The sequence below is a fragment of the Macrotis lagotis genome, chromosome X (genome assembly GCF_037893015.1).
Source record: "Macrotis lagotis isolate mMagLag1 chromosome X, bilby.v1.9.chrom.fasta, whole genome shotgun sequence".
Lineage (NCBI taxonomy): Eukaryota > Metazoa > Chordata > Mammalia > Peramelemorphia > Peramelidae > Macrotis > Macrotis lagotis.
Window position 1 is genome coordinate 174,084,637 of NC_133666.1, and position 24,201 is coordinate 174,108,837.

The 24,201-nt window shown below is 35.4% G+C and overlaps 1 protein-coding gene across 9 annotated transcripts in view; it reads left to right on the plus strand.

The window, feature by feature from the left end:
* Positions 1-24,201, plus strand: part of AOPEP (aminopeptidase O (putative)) — a 632,574-nt gene that overhangs the window by 514,751 nt on the left and 93,622 nt on the right. For 7 of the 9 annotated variants that reach the window (XM_074201225.1, XM_074201224.1, XM_074201223.1 and 4 more), the window contains 2 exons: positions 1,537-1,599; positions 2,261-2,335. In XM_074201225.1, the coding sequence (XP_074057326.1) occupies positions 1,537-1,599; positions 2,261-2,335 (138 nt within the window). The other 2 variants (XM_074201226.1, XM_074201227.1) reach the window with 2 other exon arrangements.

Here is a 24,201-nt window from a genome sequence, read left to right on the forward strand (position 1 = left end):
CTAAATTTGACCCTGGCCCTCTTACTTAAGTACGTAGAACTTCTAATGATGTCACTATTATGGTTCATATATTCAAAACTCTTGTGTTAATATAACAAAATTCAAGGAAGTAATGAAGCAAAAACTATTTCATGGTAGAAAAACAACTAGCATATGGGAAAGTTTTATAAACCCAGCACAAACTTTTTTTTTCCTTAAATGTGAAAAAAATATATTTTGACTATCTTTTATCAGTTACCTTGGGGGTCCTTGTTGATGTTGTTTTTAAATGTAGAATGTAGCCAAATTTGCAGCACCAATTAAAAAGTTGAGTCACTTGTGCTCAAATCAAACAAGGCCAGTTCTGTTCAACCTGCATTTAAACAAAATGTCTGGATTTGATTAAGGGCGGTTTCTGAGATGCAATAAGTAATGTAAGCGACCCAGGTGGTAAGCAGAAGGCAAACTGGCTTCTCGGCCTTTAAAATGCACTTCATCGTTCCCCTCGGGAACTCACCTGCCATTATTCTAGATTCCTTAGAGGTCAAGGGACTCCTGGAAAACTCTTAAATATTCAATATGTTCTAGTTCCTGGAGAAAACTCCACTAGAAAGTCCCTTAATCTCTGTGACCGAAGTTAGTAAACTAGTTTTTGACCTAAGGATAGACATCGAAGTATCTGGGAGTCTTTTCTGTGAACACCAGTACGTGAGACAGATTGTAAATTTTCCTCTGCCAGGCAGGGAAAGGTCTAAGCTGAGTTGAGGTGGGGAAGACTAGAAAGGCTAGAGACCCAGAGACAGCCCCAGGTCCATAGGATGGAGGGAACCTGTGCTCCGAGATGGTGGGAGGGGCTGAGAGAGAGAAAGAAAGAAAGAAAAAAGACGGGGTGGGGACACCCCACCAAGGGAGCCTCTATACCTTTAAGGCAGGCTCCTCCCTTGCCTCCTCCCCGTATTCGAGCACCGGGCCCCCCTCCGTCTTCGCCCCCGCCCCAGCCCCTTTAGGTGTTTCATTTCCGAAGGATCCCCCGCTGCAGCTCAGCGCTGGCCGAGAGGGGGGTACGGCCGGCGCCGCTCCGTCCACGCCTCCGAGACTGTAGGGGGGGGGGTGCGCGTAGAGCCCAGGCGCGCTGATGCCAAGCCCTTCTCCCCGCCTCCATCCACCCCCCCCAAAAAAAAAAGAAAAAGAAAGAAATAACCAACCCACTACAACCCGAACCGCGTGCGCCATGGGCTGCGCGCGGGGTACAGGCTGCACCGGGGCAGCGCGAGGTAAGGGGCCAGGCGCGTGAGGTGCCTGGGGGGCTTCGGGGCACGGCACAGGAGACACCAGAGAGCCCCGAACCCCGAGGGCTGCAGGCGCCTTAGGCTGGGGGAGGGTGGGTGGAAGGAAAAAAGAGCCCAAGAAACAGACGGGCAGTGGAGCTTTGGGGTAAAGGATGAGGGGCTGGAGAGGGTCAGGCGTGGGGTTGCCCCCCCGTCCCCACTCCGTGTGGCTATTGCAACCTCAATAAACTTGCACTTTGTTTTACTTTTTTCCCCTTCTTCCCGTTAGCCATTGCAAGGAGAAACTCAGACTTGGGCGGAGTGTCGGCTGGTTCAGCAAGTAAATGATGAGGTGAGAGGAAAACTGCCTTCGTGCGCGGCGTCAAGCCGGCTTCCCACGGGCATCCTCTTGCCCTCCACCCCTGCGGCTTCTCGTGTCCCATTCCCGCATTTCTGGTGCGGCGGGGGTGTCACCTGAAATGGATACCCCCCCCCCCCCAGCTGCTTCTGACTGTGTTCCAGGGTTAGTGTAATGAAGATCGGCAATGATTAAGATGCTGCCTTTTGAGGGGGAGGGGGACTTAATTGCGCAAGAGCCAGTGAGCTGATTAATAAATCTGAGCCTTGGATCAGAAGTCAAAGTACCCTCAGTCTCTTCTCTGTCCTTCCACCCTACTTGTCCTTACCCCCCACCCCACCTACCCCGCAACTTTGGCCAAGTGTCCTGAAGCTTCTGACTTAACGCTGAACTCCGAGTTTCCATTCTTTGGGGAGAGAAAAGACAATTTCAATACTGGGAGGAGGTGGGAGAGGAAAGGAACACAAGTCAAGTGACTGTTCTTCTAAGAGCGTGCCTCTCTCCAGGCTGGAGCAGTGAGTGCCCTTCACCGGTGAAGCAATGGAAAAATGGGGCTCAGACTCTGTTTATACTTTTTTACTCATGCTGAGCGGTGGCCCTCAGGTCCCGCATTCCTTTTTTTTTTTTTTAAAGCACTATGTTTTTTGAACTTTAGGTAACAAAATGGATCCGGGTAAATCAGAGAGCCAGGAAAAGAAGAAGGAGGGAAAATGAAGAAGTATTTGAAAAGGTAGGGCTCTTACAACATGACTGCCATGGAATAATCAGTAATCAGATCTGTCCTCAACTTCCCCGAGGATGGACACTGCGGGGGAAGCAGCACTTGACTCAACTAAACTTAAAATGCACAATACTTTTAATCTGTGAGTCTATTTTCCTGGGATTTACTGACTGGGAGTCCTGATAATCATTAATTTCCTGTTTTTATTAGAGCACTCTGAATTTATTCGGGGAGGGGGTTGGGGAGAATATAGCAGTCTTAATGAACCTCTGCATAGCCGGTAACTTGTTTTTCGCGTTATTTTACACATAACTATTGGATCGTATAACGTTAAAATAAATTTTGAAGAAAAAAAAATTCTTAAACTTAAGAAGTAGAAGGAGTGATAGAAGTCACCTAGAGTGTTGATGTGAGCATTGTGAAGGCATTGTTTACACTTCTAATATGTATTTTCAAGAATCCTTCTAGGCTTGAAATGAAGAGAAAGTTAAATAATTTAATAAACTTTGGGAGCATCAGAGGGCATTTTACTTTATACTTAGAGAAAAGTTGGCTGCTTTAGAGCAAGAAATTAAAACACTTTGATGTATAAACCTTTAGGCTCCCTATTTCCTTGGAGAAATGCTCAATAAGTTTAAAGACAATTTGGCTTGTCTTAAATAATGGAAGGTAAGTTATGTATTGGATTTTGGGCTCTTTTTTTTTTTTAAAGAAGTACTCAATCTTAAAACCTGCTTGATTACAAGGTTGAAAATGTTACCCACGGATTGGAAATTCATACACACATATTTCACATTTTCTTAATTTTCCTGTTTTTGATCCTTGATAGAATCAAAGGATTAAAATAGTACTGTATGTTGTTTTGCTCCTTCTAGAATGTATGATGAATCACTGCTGATTCTGTAGCCAAATTCTTGCTGATAACATGGCTGCCAACTTCTGTGATGTCTTGCCTTAGTATGGGCATTGTGCTGTTCTTGAATGTCCACAAAGCACATTGTTCTGGATGTGATACTAAAAATTCCAAGGTACTTAAGCTCCTACCTAGCAGTTTTCAAATGCATTGAGATCACTGGCTTAAAAATCTAGTACTTTGTAGCAACACCACAAAGTGTGAAAAATGGTGTTCTTATTTTTTTTCCTGGGCAGAGGGTAGTAAGGTTAGTCTTTGATGTTTCAGAGGAGTTCTTTAGTTAATCCTAACAGGGAAAAAAAAACACATACCCAAGAAAACTTTCTAGACAGGCTTCCAGAATTAATTTTACGTCTCTACTTTGTTAGTTTTTTATGTGAAAATGAATATTCAAAACAGAAGATATGAAACAAACAGAACGATAGTTTACAACAATTGCTTTGTGTTTTTTCTATTCAGACTATTCATCTGAACCCTACCTTCCTCCCCAAAAGTGTCCGAAATAGTTTATATCACAAGATAAAATCTTCCAAATCCATAAAATAAGATGTAAAGGGAAAGTAGTGAATTTTTTGTTTGTTTGCTTGGGGGTTGTTTTTGTTGATGTTTCAGAATGCCAGATCTAGATTTGTCCTGAAATAAAATTAATCAAAACTATAGTATGCTTTCTTATTGTGGTCTCTTTGGAGACTTGCAAAGCTGAGAATGATCTGAGTTGAGATTGTTTTTTTTTCCTTCCAATGGATAGGAAGGGTTTTATGGTGGGGGAGGGATTTTTTTTCCTCATTCTTTATAGTTTACATTATATTGGACTTTATGGGTAAAAAAATAAGTCACATCTTTTACTGACTGAAATATGACCAGCATTCTTAAAAACTCTGAAAGAATCATGAGGAGGGGAGAATGACATGTAGAACCTCCTTATGGAGGTAAGGGACTCAAGTACATTTGAGAGTTAAACATGCACAGTAGATGATAATACAGTTGTAATAAAATGATATATTGAGTCTTACTTCTTGAGTAATCCCTAAGTATTTGTTTATCATTTTGTTTCAAAGTTTGATCACTGGAGAATGGGGCAAAGGCTAGGAAACTGATGCCTTTCCAAGGCAAGTGTAAAACTGAATAACTTTTTGATGTTGTTAATTTTTGTAAAAATATCAAAGGACCTCCTAGTGTTTCACATAGCTTACAAGATTCTAGATCTAGGACTGGAAGGGCCCCTGGAAGCCAATATAGTCCAACATCCCTAACTTTACATATGTAGAAACTGAGTGTTTAAATAACTTGTAAAAAAATCATTGTTAGTATTAGAAATAGGATTTGAATCCATGTCCCCCAATGCTAGTCAGTGATCCATAGTCCAATTTGAAAAATCATATTTGAAATGCAGCCTTTCACAGTTGCTAGAGTAATCTTTTGCCCAACAAAATATTGTATTGTCTTTGAATAGGTTTTGAACCTATTATGATGTCTGGTTACATAAAAGTCCTCATAAATGCCCTCTAAATTCATACTTTGTCACAATTAAAGCCAACTTCTTTTAATAACAAAAATGATTTCATTTAAAAGTAGCATTCTTCATTCCTAATAAAGTAAAAAATTAATTATATTTATTTTTGATAGATGTCACTTTATATTTGGTCTCTACATTTGTTTAATCACTTCCCTTTCTTACTTTACTTCCCCTCCAAAGTGCCTGTCCATTATCTTCAGCCTCCACTGAAGACGGAGATCAAACTCACTACCTTGTGATTTTTCTTTATTGAGTCACATTTTCTTTCTCACAGAATTCTGCTATTTCTAATTGTATGTCACAAGAAACTCACAAATATTATGTATAAAAGGAAAAAAGTCAAAGAAAGGAATGAACAACTGTCCTTTGTGTGTGTGTATATATGTTTGTAATTTTTTGTAAGAATATATAAATGGAAGAATAATATTTTACGGATATTAGGCAAATTATAAAAGAATATAAATTAAAAAAAAATAAACTCGAGATAACAAATGATGGACATGAATGCTCTAACTTTACCATGACATTTGCACTTAGCAAGTTCTTTAAATGAAATGCACCAGGAGAAATTTAGTATTTGGTTCACTATGCAAAGCCAAGAAGACTAAAATAGAAAAATGGATTTCTCTGAGTGAGGTACAACTGTAAGACAAGGAATTAAAAGTCATTGTACGCTTCCATTTACTTTGTTTTTGATTTCTTATATTATTCTTTTCATTTGCCCATTTCCAAATAGATAGCAAGATATCTATACATATAGATCATATGTTTATATACAATATATATAAAATACATACAACTTTTTCTTCCACTCTTTGATTTTCATCTTTTTTTCAGATATGTTTATGTATATATTTATTATTCTCTTTTGTTTTTCATTTTCTGTTGTAGTTTTCTATCTTCCTTTCCTTTCCTATTTTATAAATTAGAATTATGTTTTTATTTTACTTCTGTATTATTTTAAACCCCACCTCTCCCTCCCCTTAGTTTCTTATATTCTTTTTTTTTACTTCAGAATCTCATTTAATTTGAATAATATTTGCTATGGGGAAGATGGAATAGCTTAGAACACAGGAAATAGATTAATAAAGTTAATATGTTAGTAGATCTACAGTTGAGTAAAAGTAATTTTAAGGGATGCAAGTTATAACCATATTTTATAAACTATATTTATATTTGTTCATTTAGTAGTTTTCAGTGAATGGACTTTAGAATTAAATAGGATTCCCCCTATATAATCAGCCCTTAACAATTACAATTTTCCTGGTCTTTTCCCCCTTCTCTTTTCACATCCATTCATTCAAAGATAACACAAAATTCTTCATTATAATGAAAGACTAAGACAAAATAATTATAGTAAGATGGTTTTACCTTGAAAGAATGTGATGCAGAATATTGAAATTCTAAGAAATACTGGGAATCTGATGCACATATACTTATTCCCTTAGGGCATGGGGTGGAATAAAGTTTTCTGACTCAAAAGATAACCTTTATTTTTTCTTAAATTTGTAATTTTCTTAAAATTTATATAGTTATCTATGGGTAGGAAGAGGAATTCTTAAAATGAAAACTAAGCAGCAACAGAATGCTTGTAGTATTTGTTGCCCAACATTGAATGGTGTTCAATTACCATCTCTAGGCAGGTGACTCCCAGACCTGTTTTCTCCCCAGAGGTCCAGTCCATCATCACCAGCTGCTCATTAAGCATTTCTAATTCGATATGTAGTGAGCATCTCAAATTCATTATGTCTGAAACAAAGATCATCATTTTTCCCCATAAAATTCCACTCTTCCTAGCTCTCCTATTTTTTTTAAGGCATCCCCATTTTCCTCAGGTTCCCAACCTCAGAGTAGTATCCTAAGTAGTTCTTGTTACATCTGCTTCTGTATTCAGTCACTTGTTAAATCTCATTAGTTCTCCTTCTATGACACATCTCTTATTCATCCTCTTCTTTCCACTTAGGACTGCCATCATTATTCAGGTCTTCATAATCTCTTGGTATACTGAAAATAGCTTCATAACATGTCAATGTACCTCAAGGTTTTTTTTTTCTCCCTTTTCTATGCCACTGCCAAAGTAGTATCCCTCAAATATCAAGTATCAAGTTTGGTTATGTCATTTCCTTGCTCAAAAATGCCCAGTGGTTTCCCTTTAGTTCACTGTGTTGAAATGTAAACCCCTCTGACTTTCTTAAGCTCCTCAGACTCTTTCCGTACCACTCAGCCTGACTTGCTGTTTGTTCTTTATGTTTCTGTGCCTTCACATGAACTGTCCTTTTCTATACCTGGAATGTATTGTCTCCTCATCTCCAATTTCCTTCAAAGATGAACTCAAATGCTACCTCCTATTAGAAGTTTGACTTGCTGTTGACTTTTTTAGTACCCGCTTTGTATTTACTTTTCGTGTAAGCAAAAGCTCATTGAAGGCAAGGACTGTTATTTGTATTCTCAGTAAACTCTTGAATGATATTAATGTTGCAAATATTATTAGATTTGATCTTTCCAAAAATCCTATGAGTTAGGTAGCATTATTGTGTCCCCATTTTACAGATGAAGAAACTAAAACAAAGGTAAAGTGACCTAACTAGAGGTCACCCAGCTACTAAATATCTAAGAATTTGGATTCAAATCTTCTTGGCTACATGAAACAAGTTACAGAATATGCTATAAACAGATATGTTCTAACAGGTGTCCTAAAGGACTAGTGAAGCTTGGTTATTTGGACCCACTAAATATTTTACACATTAAAATGGAAGTTTTAAACAGAGAGTATTTTCCTTGAAATTGCATGAATCAAAATTGAGAATGTTGAGAAACACTGCTATAAAAACTTGATAGACATAGATTCAGAGCTAGAAGAAAATTTGAAGTGTATCTCTAGAATCCAGCCTCCTCACTATAGAATAGATGAAGAAAATAAGGCTCAGAGTTTCAGTGATAAAATCACCCACCATACTTTTTGTTATTTTTCAATATTTTAACTTTATTTTGAATTGAAATATCTAAATGGAGTTTTAAAGTTATTTCCTGAAATATTTACCTGGTGATTATAGTTCTCTCTGAATTCTTAAGAACACCAGTATTTTGTCTTTTATTAAGTTTTATATTCTCTGTATATTTTGAATTGTAGTCAGTAATGATTCTCAGTCTCATCGTAGTCTTAAATAAGACTCTTAAAACTGTGTGGGAAAGTTTCTAATACAAAAATAAAAGTAGCTTGGATTTTGTTCTTTGGTGATAACCGTTAATTGCTTTTTGGATTTTGTCCTTTATAAGATCGAGTAATAATTATAAAATCTATTGTAAGATTTTACAAAGTTTATAATGCTATTTGCTTGAAATTTTTAAGTAGGTTAACATTGCTTGTATTTATCTTCTGTGGTTTACTGGTTAGCAAGAGTCATTTCATGTTCAGTTCGTAATTTCTGAAAACCAGTTTCTGAAAACTAATAAAAGCCACTCTCTCTACTGTATATTTCCTTCATGAAAACTGGTTTAGTAAGATGAAATATCTTACTTAAACCCATAACAGCAAGAAACCATCAACAATCAATAAATCAATCAGCGACCATGAATTATGGCTGAAACTCTAGAGCTATCTGCCAAAAAAGCAGAGGAAGAAGTCTGAAGATGGACTTCACCTAGTGTTTGACAAAATGTCTTCAATTTGGATTAATTTCCTAAATTCATAGAGTTCCAAATAGTAGAATTACTAAAGATCTTATGTATTTTGCTAATGATGCAGTATCAATGTAAGCTTTGTCAGAATCTGGGTGTGGTAGTTTCTCTTTGTGAATGTTACTACTCAGTAAAAATCTGTATCCTCTATGTGTGTGTGTAATATTACCTTACAATAGTTTTATTGATTCCAGATTTTCATAGAACTGCTTTATGAATTCTAATAAAAAAACAGCTCTAGTAACTAATAATTCCTTATTCTTTCTATAGTTGCTTACTATTTTTCTGTTTTACATTTTATTAAAAATATTGAGGGTACAGGAAAACAGCATTTTATAAATAGAAATTCAGAATAAGCATATAGAAATAAAAATGTTGGGATTACAGGCAATCCTATAATTCTATTTCTAAAATTTGTGTTCTGTTTTCCTGGGACCCACCTTTATTTGCAGCTCTTTTATCTGATAGTCTTTCCCCTGCCCCCAAAAGTTACTTTGTTTTTAATAACCACTTAAATCTTGTGATTGTTTTCTTTTGTACAACGAATTGTTAAGTTTACACATAAGAAATTACCTTTTACCAGGGCTTTAGTTAGATTAAGTTTCACATGACCTTTACTCTCTTGTCCTTTTTTAGCAGGGCCTGGGGAGATTTGCTATGAAATATATTCTTAGTAGTGTGGGAGTGGGTCTGATATCTTTTCTTATGCTATTAGAGTACCAGATGGAGCACAGTTTTAAAAACATATGCCGGTTGCAATAGGAAACACACAAACACCAAAATCTACTTTGAAGTATAAGAAAAACCATGAGTAGAGGCTTCTCCATACCCATCATGCAAATAAAATATATTTTCATGAAAATCTTTGGATGGAAATGTTGACTGACCCTTAAATATCATCATGATAATAACACTGTGCTTCTAAATGGTTATAGGATAATCCTTTGGTACCAGAGGGGGAAATTATGTTTTATTTCTTTTTGAGATATTGACAATAAGGAATGTCTAGGAATGTTTTTCTCCTTTGTCCCTTTCATGGACCACCAGTGTAAGGCATCTGTTTTAAAATTGGGAGTCCTTGAAAGTTTGTAGACAATTTATATGACTGTTAATGATAGCAGATTTGATGCCAGCTGCCATCCATTCTTCTATGCGATGGAAGATTAAAGCCATTTTAATATAAAATACAAGAGTTCTATAGGAAAAGGAGTGGGATGAGGGGGTAAAACCAGAGATTTTAGTTACTTTTAGGAAGTATTAGTTATGCTACCATGGCAGAATGCTTTATTTGACCATAATTCTCATCTGTGGAATTTTCATGAGCTGGTATTTGGTGCTTATCAGATGGCACTACTGAGATGCCATATTTTAATAATACTCTCTGTGTCACTATATTTTAAGCTTGGTAACTATTTCCATTTATCTTTCATTTTAACAAATAGACAATGGGAAACTATTGTTAAACCCAGGTGGCATATATCACTTTGTTTTTATTTATATGAGACATTTTAATACATGATTTTAAAATGAAATTGCCTTAGTCCTCTGACCTATAGAATTGTGTCATTTAAAAAATTAGGTTCCAAAGAAGAAAAACTTAAAGAAATGTACTTTGCTAAAGATGTTTATTCTAAATGTAATATTTAGTTTAGAACTCAGACGTGGCAATTAAGTTGTGTGATTTCACTTCACTGTCCAGTTTTTTATTAAATGTAACCACATTAGACGTGGATAGTGGTAAATTATTAGGTTCTAAATAAATTACTTAATTATTCGATCCTAATGTCTTAATATTGTATTAAGAAATTTTTTGCTTTGCCTAAATAGCTAAAACTGTAGAATGGTATCCCTGAAAAGAGCCTCACCCATGATTCAGTCCAAACCCTTTGTTTTATAAATGTGGAAACTGACTGGTTGCTGGTTTATTTGTTCACATTAAGGTCTTTGGACAACATCCCATTAGGGAGTACTAACTATCAAAGTATATTAGCCATTTAGTCCACATAGGCTTTCCGAATTACAGAAGTATCATTTAGTAATAAATTAGTACTTAAGTGTCCTAAACGGTAATGATTTGAAAATAGTTATACATTATTAAATGGCTAGAGCAGAAACTTCCTTGTCTAGAAAGCTTTGTCCTCTTGCCTTCTGAGGAAAAAAAAGTATGTAAAGTTAATTATAGACTTTGGTTCTTCTGAAACTATTATCACAGAAAAGTTAAAGTCAGCCATCAAAGTCATTTAGTAGAGTCTCAAGGCCACATCTCAATCAGTTAGTAAAGTCTACAATATTTATTGAGAATTCTGAGTTTGAAGTTGTAAGGAAATTACTAAAGAAATAGAAGAAACAATTTCTGATTTAATTGGGGAAAGAACCTCTCTGACTCTCTTTGAGTCTCCACTCCCCCTAATTTCTTTCTCTCCCTCTCTCCCTTTCCCTTTTCTAAAGTCCATGTCCAATTATGGATGAGTATAGTAAAAAAGAGAAAATATAAGTACTTCATAGTCTTTCTTACCTAGACTACACTGGTCTAGTGTTTCCAAACACAGCCCTTAATTTTCATAAAGTACTCATTTACTTATGCAGAATAGAAATTATGAGATTTCATTATCTGAATCTATTTGAGTAGTTTAGTTTATAAGCACAAATACAGGCTTTATCAACATGCATGTAAACATGAGTACGTGAGGCTGGCAGTGCGTCTCGGAAATTCTGTTTTTGTTAATCTAAGATGAGCTATAAGCTAAAGTCATTGTGACCATTTTTAGAAATACAGGATTCTAAATTCTGCTATATATATATATATATATAACATATTAGCTTTTTAATTTTGTTTTTATATTTCAATATCAGCCAGAAGGGAAGTCACATTCACATGCATATATGCTGAAGGAAAGCATAGCACAAAGCTCCTGTGATGTTTTTGTTAATCATCTTAGCCTTCTAATTTACACATTTACTTATACTTATGAATTTTCTTTATGGACAGTTGCTTTTCAGGTGTAGTTCAATAACATTTTATTAAATATTTGAGAATGCAACCATTTTTATCATCAAAATTCTGGGAGCTTTTCTGTTCTGTGATCGATGGCATTTCTGTAATGTAAAAGGTAATAACATTCAAATGAATTATAAATTTGGTATAATTTAATGTAAAACATAAATGTGTTATGTCAGTAAGCATTTATTAATACCTACTTTTTGACAGATACTGTGTTGATCACTAACCTCAACAGGTTTAGCCCATGTTATTCTTACCATTTAGTAAAAATATCTATTATTTACATATTTATGCTCTGGATTTTCTTTTCTTTTACAGTGTTTGAACTTAGGATAAAATAAAAAGGAAAAAGATATTAATTTGAAATATACCACCTGACCATAGTAATAGATTCTCAGAACTGTACAAAACCAAAGAGAAAGAAACCTGGTTTCAATTTCTGCTTCTGATATGTATTTAGTGGGTGACTTTGGTTAAGTATCTTCTCAGTCTCAGTTTCCTCTGCTGTATAATAAGAGGATTATAGGTGGTATATGAAATCTTTTCTAACTCTAAATCAGTTGATCCTATTAAATTATGTAGTTTAATCTCTTGTCCTCATTCCACTTACAGTTTTACAGGTAAAGACCATCCAAAATCTCAGAGTTAATTAAGTGAGTTCCCCAAAATAACAAAGGTATGTAGTAGTAGAATTAAACATTTAACTAAGGCCTTTTGATTCCCTGTCCAATGTTCTTTTCTATATTTCCCTCTGCTGCCATATAATCAGAAACCCTGAACAATCTAAAATAATGTGAATTTTGACTCTATATCTTGTAGTTTCTTTATGCTACATACTTATTCTACTTAGCATTTCATATGCAAATTATGAGACATTTCAATTCTAGTCACTTCTTCTTAGTCTTTGACATTGATAGTATTTCTGAGAATAATCCTTTGCTTCTCTTTTTCTCTTATTATTTGAAACCAAACATATAAATATCCCTTGCCAGTTAGGTACTATATATCACTATAACACGTTTCAATTTTATTTCATAGAAGCTAAGAAATGCTAGTGTTTCAAAAGGTAGGGAATTTGTGATGATTTTTTTTGTTTTTTTTTATGAGAAAACTGTTCTTAATTTGTTAGAGCATTCACATTTATAGCACATGATATTGTATAAGAAATGGAAAGAAAAGTACTAAATAGATTTTTTATTCATCAACATATGAATTTTTTTATAATTGATAGCCTTTTTTCATATTTCCCTTGTTTTTGAAAGTGAGGTAGATAATTCTCTATGGCAATTTTTTTTGCTGTTAGTATAAGAAAGAATGAAAAGAAGACAAAGACTAGGGAATAAAAGACAGAATTTGGAGGAGAGAAAGTACATTTTGGATAATGTTTGTAATCCCATATTACATTCATAATATATTTTTGGTCCTTCTCCCTATGTTTTAAATGCAATTAAACATAACTTACTTTGATATTAAGAATTGAAAGACTGTGTTGAAAATTAAGTCATCTTCTCCACTCACACCCTAGTTTAGGTTCTCACCACCTCTCACCTGTTTGATTCTGGTTTCTCCCATCTTCAATTTTCCTCTTTACAGCTGCCAACATAAATCATCCTCTACTACAGGTCTGATGATGTCATGACACTGCTCTGCAATCTTGAATCTCCCTTTCCCTTTTAAGATAAATACAGCCCTCCTGTCTTCCTTGTCAACGATGTTTCTGTCTTTTACCATGATAACTTTTATGTAGATTGTCCCTCATTGCTGGGATGCAGTCTACCTTTTAGAATCCCTCACTTTATTTTGGTTTCAGCTGAGGTGCCAAAACAGATATAGAGCACTGTGTCTGGAGTCAAGTAGCTTCATCTTTATGGGTTCAAATCTGGGCCTCGTTTATTTGCCAGATGTGTGACCCAGGGCAAGTCACTTAACCTTGTTTGCCTCATTTTCCTCATCTGTAAATAATGAGCTGGAGGGGGGAAATGGCAAATCATTATCTTTGCCAAGAAAACCTCAAGTGGTCCACAAAGACTCAGACATTACTGAAACAACTGAACAAGTTGCTATCCCCATCCTACCCAAGACTCTTCTGACTCCTCCCAGTTTTTTCAGGCTCACCCAAATTCCCTAGAAATTACTTTGTATTTATTATGTCTATATACTTTGTCTATACTACTTGGAAGCTACTTGAGGACAGTGATTTTGTTATTTGGTTTGTCTTTGTCAGACAATGCCTTACACACAGAGAGCCTTTAAAACTTCTTGTAAAGTTCACTTGAGATAAACCATTAAGTTTGTTATTCTCAGTAGTTCTAAGAGGTCTAATGGGTAGGATCCAGTATCCTCTCACATGATCTTTCATGCTCTTCATTCAAAATTGAATCCTTCAACCCAAACATTTCATACTTTTAGCTCTTATTTCTCAAGAGGATCTCTATTTGTCGTAGATCAATTAAGGTCACAATACTCTGATGTTATTATTTTGCAGATCAGGAAACAGAAGCTCAGGAAATAGAAAAATCTAAATGACTTTGCCCAAGATATTTAAGTGAGTCACTGTACCCTGGAATTTCCACACCCTGTTTTAGGCTTTGGCAACCAGATGTTGCTTTGTCTCTTAATTTTTCATTTACTAAGAAGTTTTTATGTCACTGTGGTATTATTTTTGTATTTCATGGGATTCTTTTTATAAAAAAATTATTATTTATTTTTTCAATTACAGGTAGAGATCATTTTCAACATTCATTTTTGTAAAGTTTTCTACCTCTCACCCTTCCCTCCGCCCCCCACAATAGTAAGTAATCTGATATAGGTTATACATGTACAGTCATGTTATAAATGTTTCCATATTAGTTACACTGAAAATAAGAATCAAAATAAAAAGGGAGAATCAGGACAAATAAGGGGGAAAAAATCACAAGATAGAAAAGCAAAAAAAAGGGGAAAAAAAGGTGAAAATAGTATGCTTTGATCTGCATTCAGGTTCCATAGTTCTTTCTCTAGATATGGATGACATTTTCCATCTCAGGTCTTTTAGAGTTGTCTTTGATTGCTGTATTGCTGAAAAGAACTGTCTGTCATTGTTGATCATTGCACAATGTTGTTAATATGCAATGTTCTCCTGGTTCGGCTCAGTTAACTCAGAATCAGTTCATGTAAGTCTTTTCAAGTTTTTTGGAAATCTGCTTGTTCATCTTTTCTTGTAGAATTATAATACTCCATTTATATTCATTTATCACGTTATTTAGCCATTCCCCAATTGTTAGGCATCCTCTCAATTTCTAATTCTTTGCCATCACAAAAAGCACAGTTTTGAATATTCTTGTACATGTGGGTCTTCCCCCTTATGATTTCTTTGAGATACAGACCTGGTAGTGATATTATTGGATCAAAGGATATGCATAGTTTTGTTGTCCTTTGGATATAGTTGCAAATTGCTCTCCAGAAAGATTTGATTTTTCCAATAGTGCACTATTGTGTCCCAGTTTTCCCATATCCCCTCAGATTTTTTTAAAGTATTTTTAGTTGTCCAGTCTAACTCCCTTTAGCATTTTACATTGTGAAAACTAGTTCTTTTTCCGTTTCAATGCTAGCATTAGACAGATGGTAAAAACAAATCTTTTTTGATGATTGTGTTTCAACATCTATCATATGTAAAAGTTATGTATTGTAATCTATTTGAAGAGGCATAAAATAGAAAAGTTCTGCATTGTAATCTGCTTAAAGAATGTTGTGCTGTGGTGGTGTTCTTTTCTCTTTTAAAAAAAGATTTTGTGATTCTGATAAAATAGAGGTGATAAAGATTTAGTAAAATCTTTTCTCTTTCGTTTTCACTTGTCCATTGGAGAACCCAGAAGTATTTTTTTTAGAATTATTTTTAGATCTGAGTCAACCTGGTTTTCTTCACACAACAGTTCTTTGGCTGACTGTTGAGGTAGTAGTATCAGTTTTATGAGTTTGCTATTTGTATACTTGTCTTGTAGGGTTACTGCCTGTTTCAGTATTCTTTCCAGCTATTAAAAAAAAAAGTGTTTACCATCTCTCTCATCTTCAGTATGAAGTACACAAACAGTGTTATAGTTTTAATCCCAGGCACTTTGCCTTCTTCCTTGATTATGTTCAATCCTTATTCGTTTGTTGCATTTACTAAGTTCATACTCTTGTTTGTATCTAAAGTTTGCTTTTAGTATAAAGCAGTTTAGCCCCGATGCCTACTGTCCTCAGATTTTGCCACTATTGAGTCCAGCAAAGGCTTCATAGAGCTCCCCAATCTTTCTGTAAAATGGAGTTGTGCTGTATGTGGTTCTTGTGACCCAAGGCCCAAAGGAAGTTTACTGGGCAATATTATTTCTCCAACAATAGCCATTTTGTGAATCAATTGAGTGTGTAAGTCTTAGCTGACTCGAACATTTGGAAATCTGATCTTGATATCAAATAACAGCAACTTTATCTCAAATAATCAAATCTTAGATAAACATAGAAGTCATGGGACTTCTAGAAAATAAATTTTAATTGGTTATATATGGAACTATGTAAAATATACTTTGTGCAATCAACAAATGGCTACTTATACAAGCTGAAATTTTCCAGGCATACATTTTCCAAACTTGTCGTGTCAGGTTATTAGTTAAGTCAGCATGCATTTATTAAGTGTCTGCTGTATGCCTGTCAATGTGCTTTGTATCTGCTGAGGATACAAAGAAAGGCAAAACCTGTTGCTGAACTCAAGAGCTCACAATCTAATAGGAGAGACAACTCTGTACAAAGAAGGTGGGGTTTAGCTGGGACTTCAAGGAAGCCAAGAGGCAGGGAGGTGGAGAGAACATTCTGGGAATGAGAGACAGCCAGTGAAAATATCTGGAGCCTAGAGATGGGAGGGTCCTGTGTGTCTCTGGCATTGGACTGAAGAGTACGTGGAGGGGACTAAAATGTAAGAATATTGGAAGGGTAGAGGGGCTCTGTTTATGAAGGACTTGAAAAGCCAAGCAGTTGATTTTTACTTTTGATTCTGGAGTCTATAGGGAGTCACTTTTACTGAATGACTGGGGAGCAGGTTAGGATTATTCAGACTGCTAGTTGGTGGCAAGGCTGGAAATAGAACCTCAGTATCCTAATTCTCAGTCAGCTTTTTTTCTACTATCAAGGTTAAGTTCGTCCTACTCCCAAGTGGCACTACAAAATAAGAATCTGAGCAAAAGCCAATCTTAAGTTATAGGTAAGAGGAAATGCTTTGAGGTGTTTGTTGTATTTGTTGCCAAGACAGAGATTAGAGGAAGGAGAACAAGTGAATGTGGATAAGCTCAAGATTTCCTTACATGGATGTCTGTGATATCCTAGAAACTAAGACTGAAACTGACTTTTCCCCCAATGGTGGAGTTTATTACATCTTGATTTAGATGGCTCTTGGGGAGGGAGGGAATGGACATGAGAGAGTTTTTAATTCCATTGATTATGAAGAATTAGCAAAGAAAAATCACTGTGTGGGTATCTCTGAGGGTTAAAGCTGAAATTCTGACTTTCATATTAAAATAAGTGCCCTAAGTTAAAAGGCATGAAGTGTTTGTGAAGCATTTCACAGTCAAAACCAGCTATGACAGGGAAACATTCTCAAGTATCTTTTCCTTGTTTAGCAATAAATATGATCAGATTATCAGACATCTTACTTTTGGAAGAATTAAGGGGGCTCTCAACCGTGGAATTTCTTTCAGTCTATATTTTAAAGAAAAGCAAGTGTGTTTCTTAAAGCAATTAGATGATGCAATGGATAGAAGTGCTGGGTTGGAGTCTGGAAGCCCCAAATCCAGTCTTAAATATTTGCTTACTGGGTGACACTGGGCAAGTCACTTAACCTATTTGCTTTGGGTTCCTCAGCTGTAAAATGTAAAATGCTTAGCATAGTACTAGGCCCATATAGTAGGTGCCATAGAAATGCTTCTTCCTGCCTTTGACATTTTTTATAAATTTCACCCCCTATCACTGCCCTTTTTTTTTTCCTCATCACATATGGACATACTTTGATATGTTTGAATTTTGGAAATGTTTGCTTTTCTGTAGTTGTAATTTCCTTTTCTTATGACCTTTCCCCCCTGTTCTCTTCAAATGCCATATTTATATAACTAATAATTCTTCCTTGTCTATGTGAAAGATTTGGTGATGTAGTTATTCCTTTTTTTAAAAAAAAAGATGGGGAGGAAGATTGGCTTAGGGAAATAGACTATCCAATTATTATTTTTAATGAATATCAAAAATATATTATAGCATTGATATTTAAAAAGTATTTGAAGGGGCAGCTAGGTGGCACAGTGGATAGAGCACCGGCCCTGGAGTCAGGAGTACCTGAGTTCAAATCCAGGCTGAGACACTTAATAATTACCTAGCTGTGTGGCCTTGGGCAAGCCACTTAACCCCATTGCCTTGCAAAAAACCTACAAATAAATAAAAAGTATTTGAAAGACTTTTACATGGAGGAGGCAATATACTTTTTTGGCCCCCAGCTCAGAGCAATGAATGGAAGTACAAATAAGCAAATTGTGAATTGGGGTTTGAGGAGGTGTACAGGCTTAAAATGGCTTCGAAATTATTAAGCAATTCAGAAGTGGAATAGTCTGGTTTGGGAGTGGTGAGTCCCATTGGAGATCTTCAACAGAGGCTGGATGATCACTTTTTAGTGCTTTAGGAAAAAAGAGAGAGATTTGGTTGTTTTCTTTTCCTACATGAGTTGAAGTAGATTCTTCCTGAATCCTTGCTTAGGCTTTTACTACCCCTTGTAACATGAGAATTAGATGCCAGAGAATAATGAATACAAGCCTCTTTTGTACTATGTATACACCACACAATCACACAATTGTGAGTCTTCAGAAAATTTGGGGAAGAAAGCAGTAGCATCAGTGGGATCTAACCATAATAGTGTCTTGTGTTTTACTAGAGCTTTAAGTTTACAAAGTACTTTTCTTGCCCAGCCTTATGTGGTAGGTGGTAAAAGTGTTATTCTTCTTATTTCACATATTAAGGAAACTGAGGTTCAGGGGGTTAAGGGACTTGGCTTAAAAATGTTAGAAAGCTGGTATTTGAACCCATTTCCCCTGTGTCCAAGTTTAAAGTTTTGTTCTCTAGCATTATAATAGCATGGGGAAACATTAGATATGATATTCTTTAAAATTAGTAAAAAAAATTAATTGCTATGTGCATGAAATCTATTGACAGTGAAAGCTGATAGAAACATCTAATTACTGTTGTGCAAGTGTCTGTATATATTTCATCATGTATATATCTTTTATATTGTTATCTGAAGGCATTTGTTAGAAGAATGAGAGATCAATGTCTCTGAAAGCTTGGACTATCCTTGTTTTGAGACTTCAGTCATCATTTCCAAGTTCTGTTATAGTTTGTATCCGCTGATTCATTCTTTCTGATGTTGCCCAGAAAAAAACTGCCACACACACACACACACACACATACATATATATAGTATGTGTGTATTATATATATATATATATATATATATATATATATATATATATATTATACACATGCAAAGATAGTGTCACCATATGGGCCATTGTAGCAATAGTGTTAGTAGAAAAGGTCAGAATAGCTGGGATTATGCATTTAGCATGATAGAGATACCAACAAACCATGACAGAAAATTCCAATATTTTTATAAGTTTTGTTCAGTTTTGCTTAAAAATTAGATTCATTTTTCAGAATCAAGCCTTGAATTACATTGCTGAAACCTTTATTTAAGTTTCAGATAATAGCAGAAGAAATCTTAACTAGTTTCAACAAGATTGCATTTTTGTGGGTAAATCCTTTAAAAGGCGGTAAAAAAAAAATAATGATGGTAATTTTGGATTTTGAACATCTAGTACTCGTTATCCAGATTTTTTTGGTTCCTGATTTAATGTGAAATAATAAAATATGGGAATAGGAAAAAATAGAGAATGAGTACATACGATTTTCAAAAGAGCTGTTCTCACTAATGCTTTCTTGTTGAAGGGTGGGGTACACAAATTTATATTTAAGGTTAATGCAAAGAAAAAAATTTAGCAGGGCACATCTGGAGCTACCAACTTTTTTTTTCAATTATTTTATTGATAGCAAAATTTTAAAAAGAAAAGTGACTTCTATTTTAGCACAATGGAGCTCATTTTGTATCCCAGGACAGGTTCTACTCATAACTATGTATAATATATAAATATGTAAATTATATATAAATATATATATATTGATACAATTAAAATTTCAGAATTGCAATTAAAGAATCATTTCGGTTTTTTCTTTCCCCCACCCCCACCCCAGAACTTGTACAAAAGCCATGGGACTGTCCCTATCCTCTCAACTCCTTATATATTGAATCTTTTTCCACCTTAAATTAAGACTAATAGGTTCATACTTTTGCCTACTCCAAAATGATGTTATTTCTTGGTAATAAGCTTTTATGGCTCTTTTCAGTCCTAAAGGCTACACAAGGTCGTCATTTTTTTCCCCCCACAAAGGAAGACGTGGCTTCATAGGAATATGAGCCATGAGGATACATTATGGTTGGGAAAAATACAGTTGCTTCTGTCCATGTAGACATATGGATATAACATTACCTTTGAATCTGCAGACAAGCTGAGGTGCGCTTAGCATTAATTCAGGCCCAGGCAGCTTTGTTATTTCTGCGTGTTGTGTTCTCAGCCCACTCCCTATGGTACAATTGTCTCCCAGGCAGTCAGACTGACTCCGGGAAGCTGGTGGGTGTGGGATACCCTGCATTGCCACATGCAAATACATGTTGTATTTATTCAATTGTACATTTCTATGAGACCTGTGCCAAAGGGATTTAGCTGAAATCATCATCCTTTATCTTTGATTTGGATTTTCTACTCCTTTGTTAATTAATGTTAACCCAATTTGCAGAAGGTCTCAGTAGCTAGTGGCAAAATGCCTGCTGATGGCCCTGGCTTTGTAGAATTCCAGTAAGCTTTCAAAAGTCAGCTGTAAGAGTTCTTTCCCAAAGTTGCTTGTGAATTCTGTAGCTCTTTTAATATTAATCATCAAAATAGACTTTGCATTATCATAATAACTGACATTTATTTAGCACTTTAAAGTTTGCCAGATGCTTTATGTAAATTATCTCTTTGTGACCTTACAACAAAAAACCCCTGCAAAGTAGATATTTAAAGGTGTTTTACCCCCTTTATAATAAGTGAGGAAACTGAGCTGAACCTCAGAGAAGTCAAGTGACTTTTCTGTGGACTTATAGCAAGTAAATAGGATCATAGAACTAGAAGTGAAATGCACCCCAGAGCCCATCTAAGTCTAATCTTATTTTTCAGGTCAGAAAATTGAGACTTACCTAGGAAGATTTGTATTGCCCCAAGTGACATAGGCAATAAATGTTAAGTCATAATTTGAACTCTGATCCTGATTCCAAAGTCAGTATCCTTTCCTTTGTTCTGTATATTCCCCAACTCTCAACATTTAAGGTGAGTCTTCCTAACTATTTGCTATACTCATCTATTCAGTAGCTCATTTTCAATCTCAAATCATGACTTTAATATACATTAACTATCCTTTTACCTCAGGTTATTTATGGCCTTATTATAAACTAAAAGAGTTAAAGGACTTTCTGTAAGCACTTGACTTACTAGTAGAGTCACATAGATTCTGAGAATAAATTTGTATCTACTCTGAGTAAATTGTTATAAATTATTAAGAAGACTCCTTAGAGTTTCATCAGCATATTCAAATTTTTATCCCAAATCAGTTTTGGTAGAAAAACAGTGTGTGTGTATATATATATATTTTCTAACACTTTATAACAGTGGCTGTATTTTCTTCTGAAAATATGTAGGGTAGAGTTGTTAAACAAGACAACTAATTATTCCCACTTGTTCTTCCCCACCCTCATAAGAACAGTACCACCATCTCCCTATAGGAGAGGCTTTCTCTTCAGGTCTTGCCTGTCTGCTCTACCCCTCTGAGGCTGTGGGTTTCTTTAAACATGTATGGGAAGGTTAAGGGACATCTACTGACCTCAGAAGAGTTATCACCATTCCTTTTCCTAGGGGGATAATCTTAACTGTGTCTAAGTTATTTTGATATGCATTCACTTGGTCTTTCTTTGATTTTGAGATTTTATAAAATATAAATCAATTAAATCTTTTTTCTACCTAACTCTAATCCCCAATGCTTGAAATGTTCCCAGAAATTATGAAAATCTCTCTTTTTCTGAGTACATGAACCCCAACCTTCTTGTGATAGTTTGACCTCCAAGAATGCACACATACACAGATCTGTATTTGTTCTTTGAAAAAACAGCTTCTTTTAGTGCAAATGACAAAACAGAAAGCAAAAACACTTTTAAAAAACAAATAATTGATGAAATAGATTCATTTTTGTCTAGAGAGAGAACTTTAGGGGGGTAAAGAAGTGTAAAAATGAGGTACATTTCTATCTCATATAGTTATAAGGAAAATGTTTGTAACCTAGAGAGACATGTTTAAGCATTTCTTCAGATTACTTGTCACATCATAACTTAATCTAGTGATTGTTCTAACAGACCTTGTTTTCTCATCACTGACTGATCTCTTCACTCCTGTACCTGAGCTAATAATTGGTATGGGCTTTGAAACTAGGGTTTACTGTTAGGATTTGTGTTATAAACCATAAAGTCTTTTATGAATGTGAATACTTTTTTTGTTCTTACAACTATTTACTAATGTGTAGGGGTTTAAGCAAAGAGAGTAGGAACCATTGGTAATATTAATTAAAATTAAAATCTCAAACATTTCTTTCTTATGTCACTCAATAAAGTACTCTAACCTGTAATATCTGTAAATCTTACATTCTTTTTAAAAATAGGAGAGTGGTGCAGCTAGGTGGCGCAGTGGATAAAGCACCGGCCCTGGAGTCAGGAGTATCTGGGTTCAAATCCTATCTCAGACACTTAATAATTACCTAACTTTGTGGCCTTGGGCAAGTCACTTAACTCCATTTACCTTGCAAAAAAAAATAAAAATAGGAGAGTTCAGGGAAATATAGATCTTTTTTCATCTGTGTAGGGAACTTCCAGTGAGGATGTTACTTCCATCTATGTCAGTCTGATTTAGTGATCATCTTAGGGAATTTTCTGTTATCTATGCAAGGTTGGCCTTGAACCTAGATCTTCCTGACTTTAAGCAGCCTCTATCCATTACACCAAGCTGCCTATATATTATTATGAATAGTGTGCAATTCTTGACATCCTACATTATGCTGAATGGATTTTTATAATGTAATCCTAAGCATAGAGGACTTCAGGTGTAATCAAAAATGTTCCAGTTTTCAAATGGTTGCTACAGTTGATTTCAAAAGAGCGAGTCAGTAGAGTGAAGAATGATGCGGAAAAACTTCCTTGATTACTTTCCCTAAAGGTAGTCATGTTAATGGAAGAAATACTTTAGAGGAGAAAAAGAAAAGAAAGGAATAAAGTTTTTCAGTTTTCTAGTTTCCATGTATTTTCCATAATGTCCTTTATAAAGAGGTGGATTTTACCCAGTAGTTTAATATCAAAGTAATTATAAGCTTTTTGTCAACTTGACACTTAGAATTATGTTTATTTTTTAGTTTCCTATTTAGGAAATCATAGAAAGAATACACTTCTTTTAATGGGTCCTCTTTTCTAGAGATAACATCCATAATATTTGTCCATGGTAACACCTCCAAATGTAACTGGCTCATGGAAAACTTAGGGTCCTGATAGTTAGTGAGTGAGCAGGCTGGGTAGTATGCCCAGGCACTCCAGGACTGGGGATACAAAGATGGGTGGAAACAGTCTGCCTTCAGGGCACTCATAAAGAGATGACAACATGGAACAGCCATGGAAAAGCAGGGGATATAGAGTTAAAGGTAGATACAAGTGTGAATACAGATACATTGTTAGTTATTCAGTCTGTAAGTAGGACAGTGGTATGCAGAACTTTGTATCTATAGGGCACCAGCAATGGTTACTCTGTTTTATATGAAAATAGAAGTAAAGGAAACTTCTAGTGGATGATGATGATACTACCCCATTATGGTTATTTCTCTTCATAAAGGGGGGGGGGGCAGGGAGAGGGCAGGGGTAGAACACATACCAGTGCAGCAGTTGCTATAGGTTAGGCTATTTGACTGTTGACCTGGTAAATTCACAAGGGTCACAGATGTAGAACTGGAAGAGGGACCGTAGGAATCATTTACTCCTACTTCTTCCCCTAGCATTTTGCAGATAAATCATAACAGAGAAGTAATATAACTGGTTGACTCAGAGTTCAGAGCACTTTTCACTGTACCTTGCTAAATGTTGTATTGATAAGAAATTTTTAGAATGTGGTTAGACCAGATCAGAGAGTCAGGGTTATTAGGTCATCTATACAAAAATTGGTTTAGCCCTTTCAGGATGATGGACTTAACACCTACTGATGAAATATAAAATAATGAAATTGTTAAAAATGTGTGGTTTTTTTTTAAGATTGATGCTTCTCAGGGGTGGCTAGGTGCCACAGTGGATAGAGCACCGGCCTTGGAGTCAGGAGTACCTGGGTTCAAATCCGACCTCAGACACTTAATAATTACCTAGCCATGTGGCCCAACTTGGGCAAGCCACTTAACCTCATTGCCTTGAAAAATCTAAAAAAAAAAAAAAGATCGCTGCTTCTCTTGCCATGTTTCTGTTGGAAGTGGTGGGTTTTGTGTAGGGTTTTAAGTATTTAAAGAAAAATAAGATACTTTGAGGTTTCTAATCTTTTCTTTACTCCATATCCCCT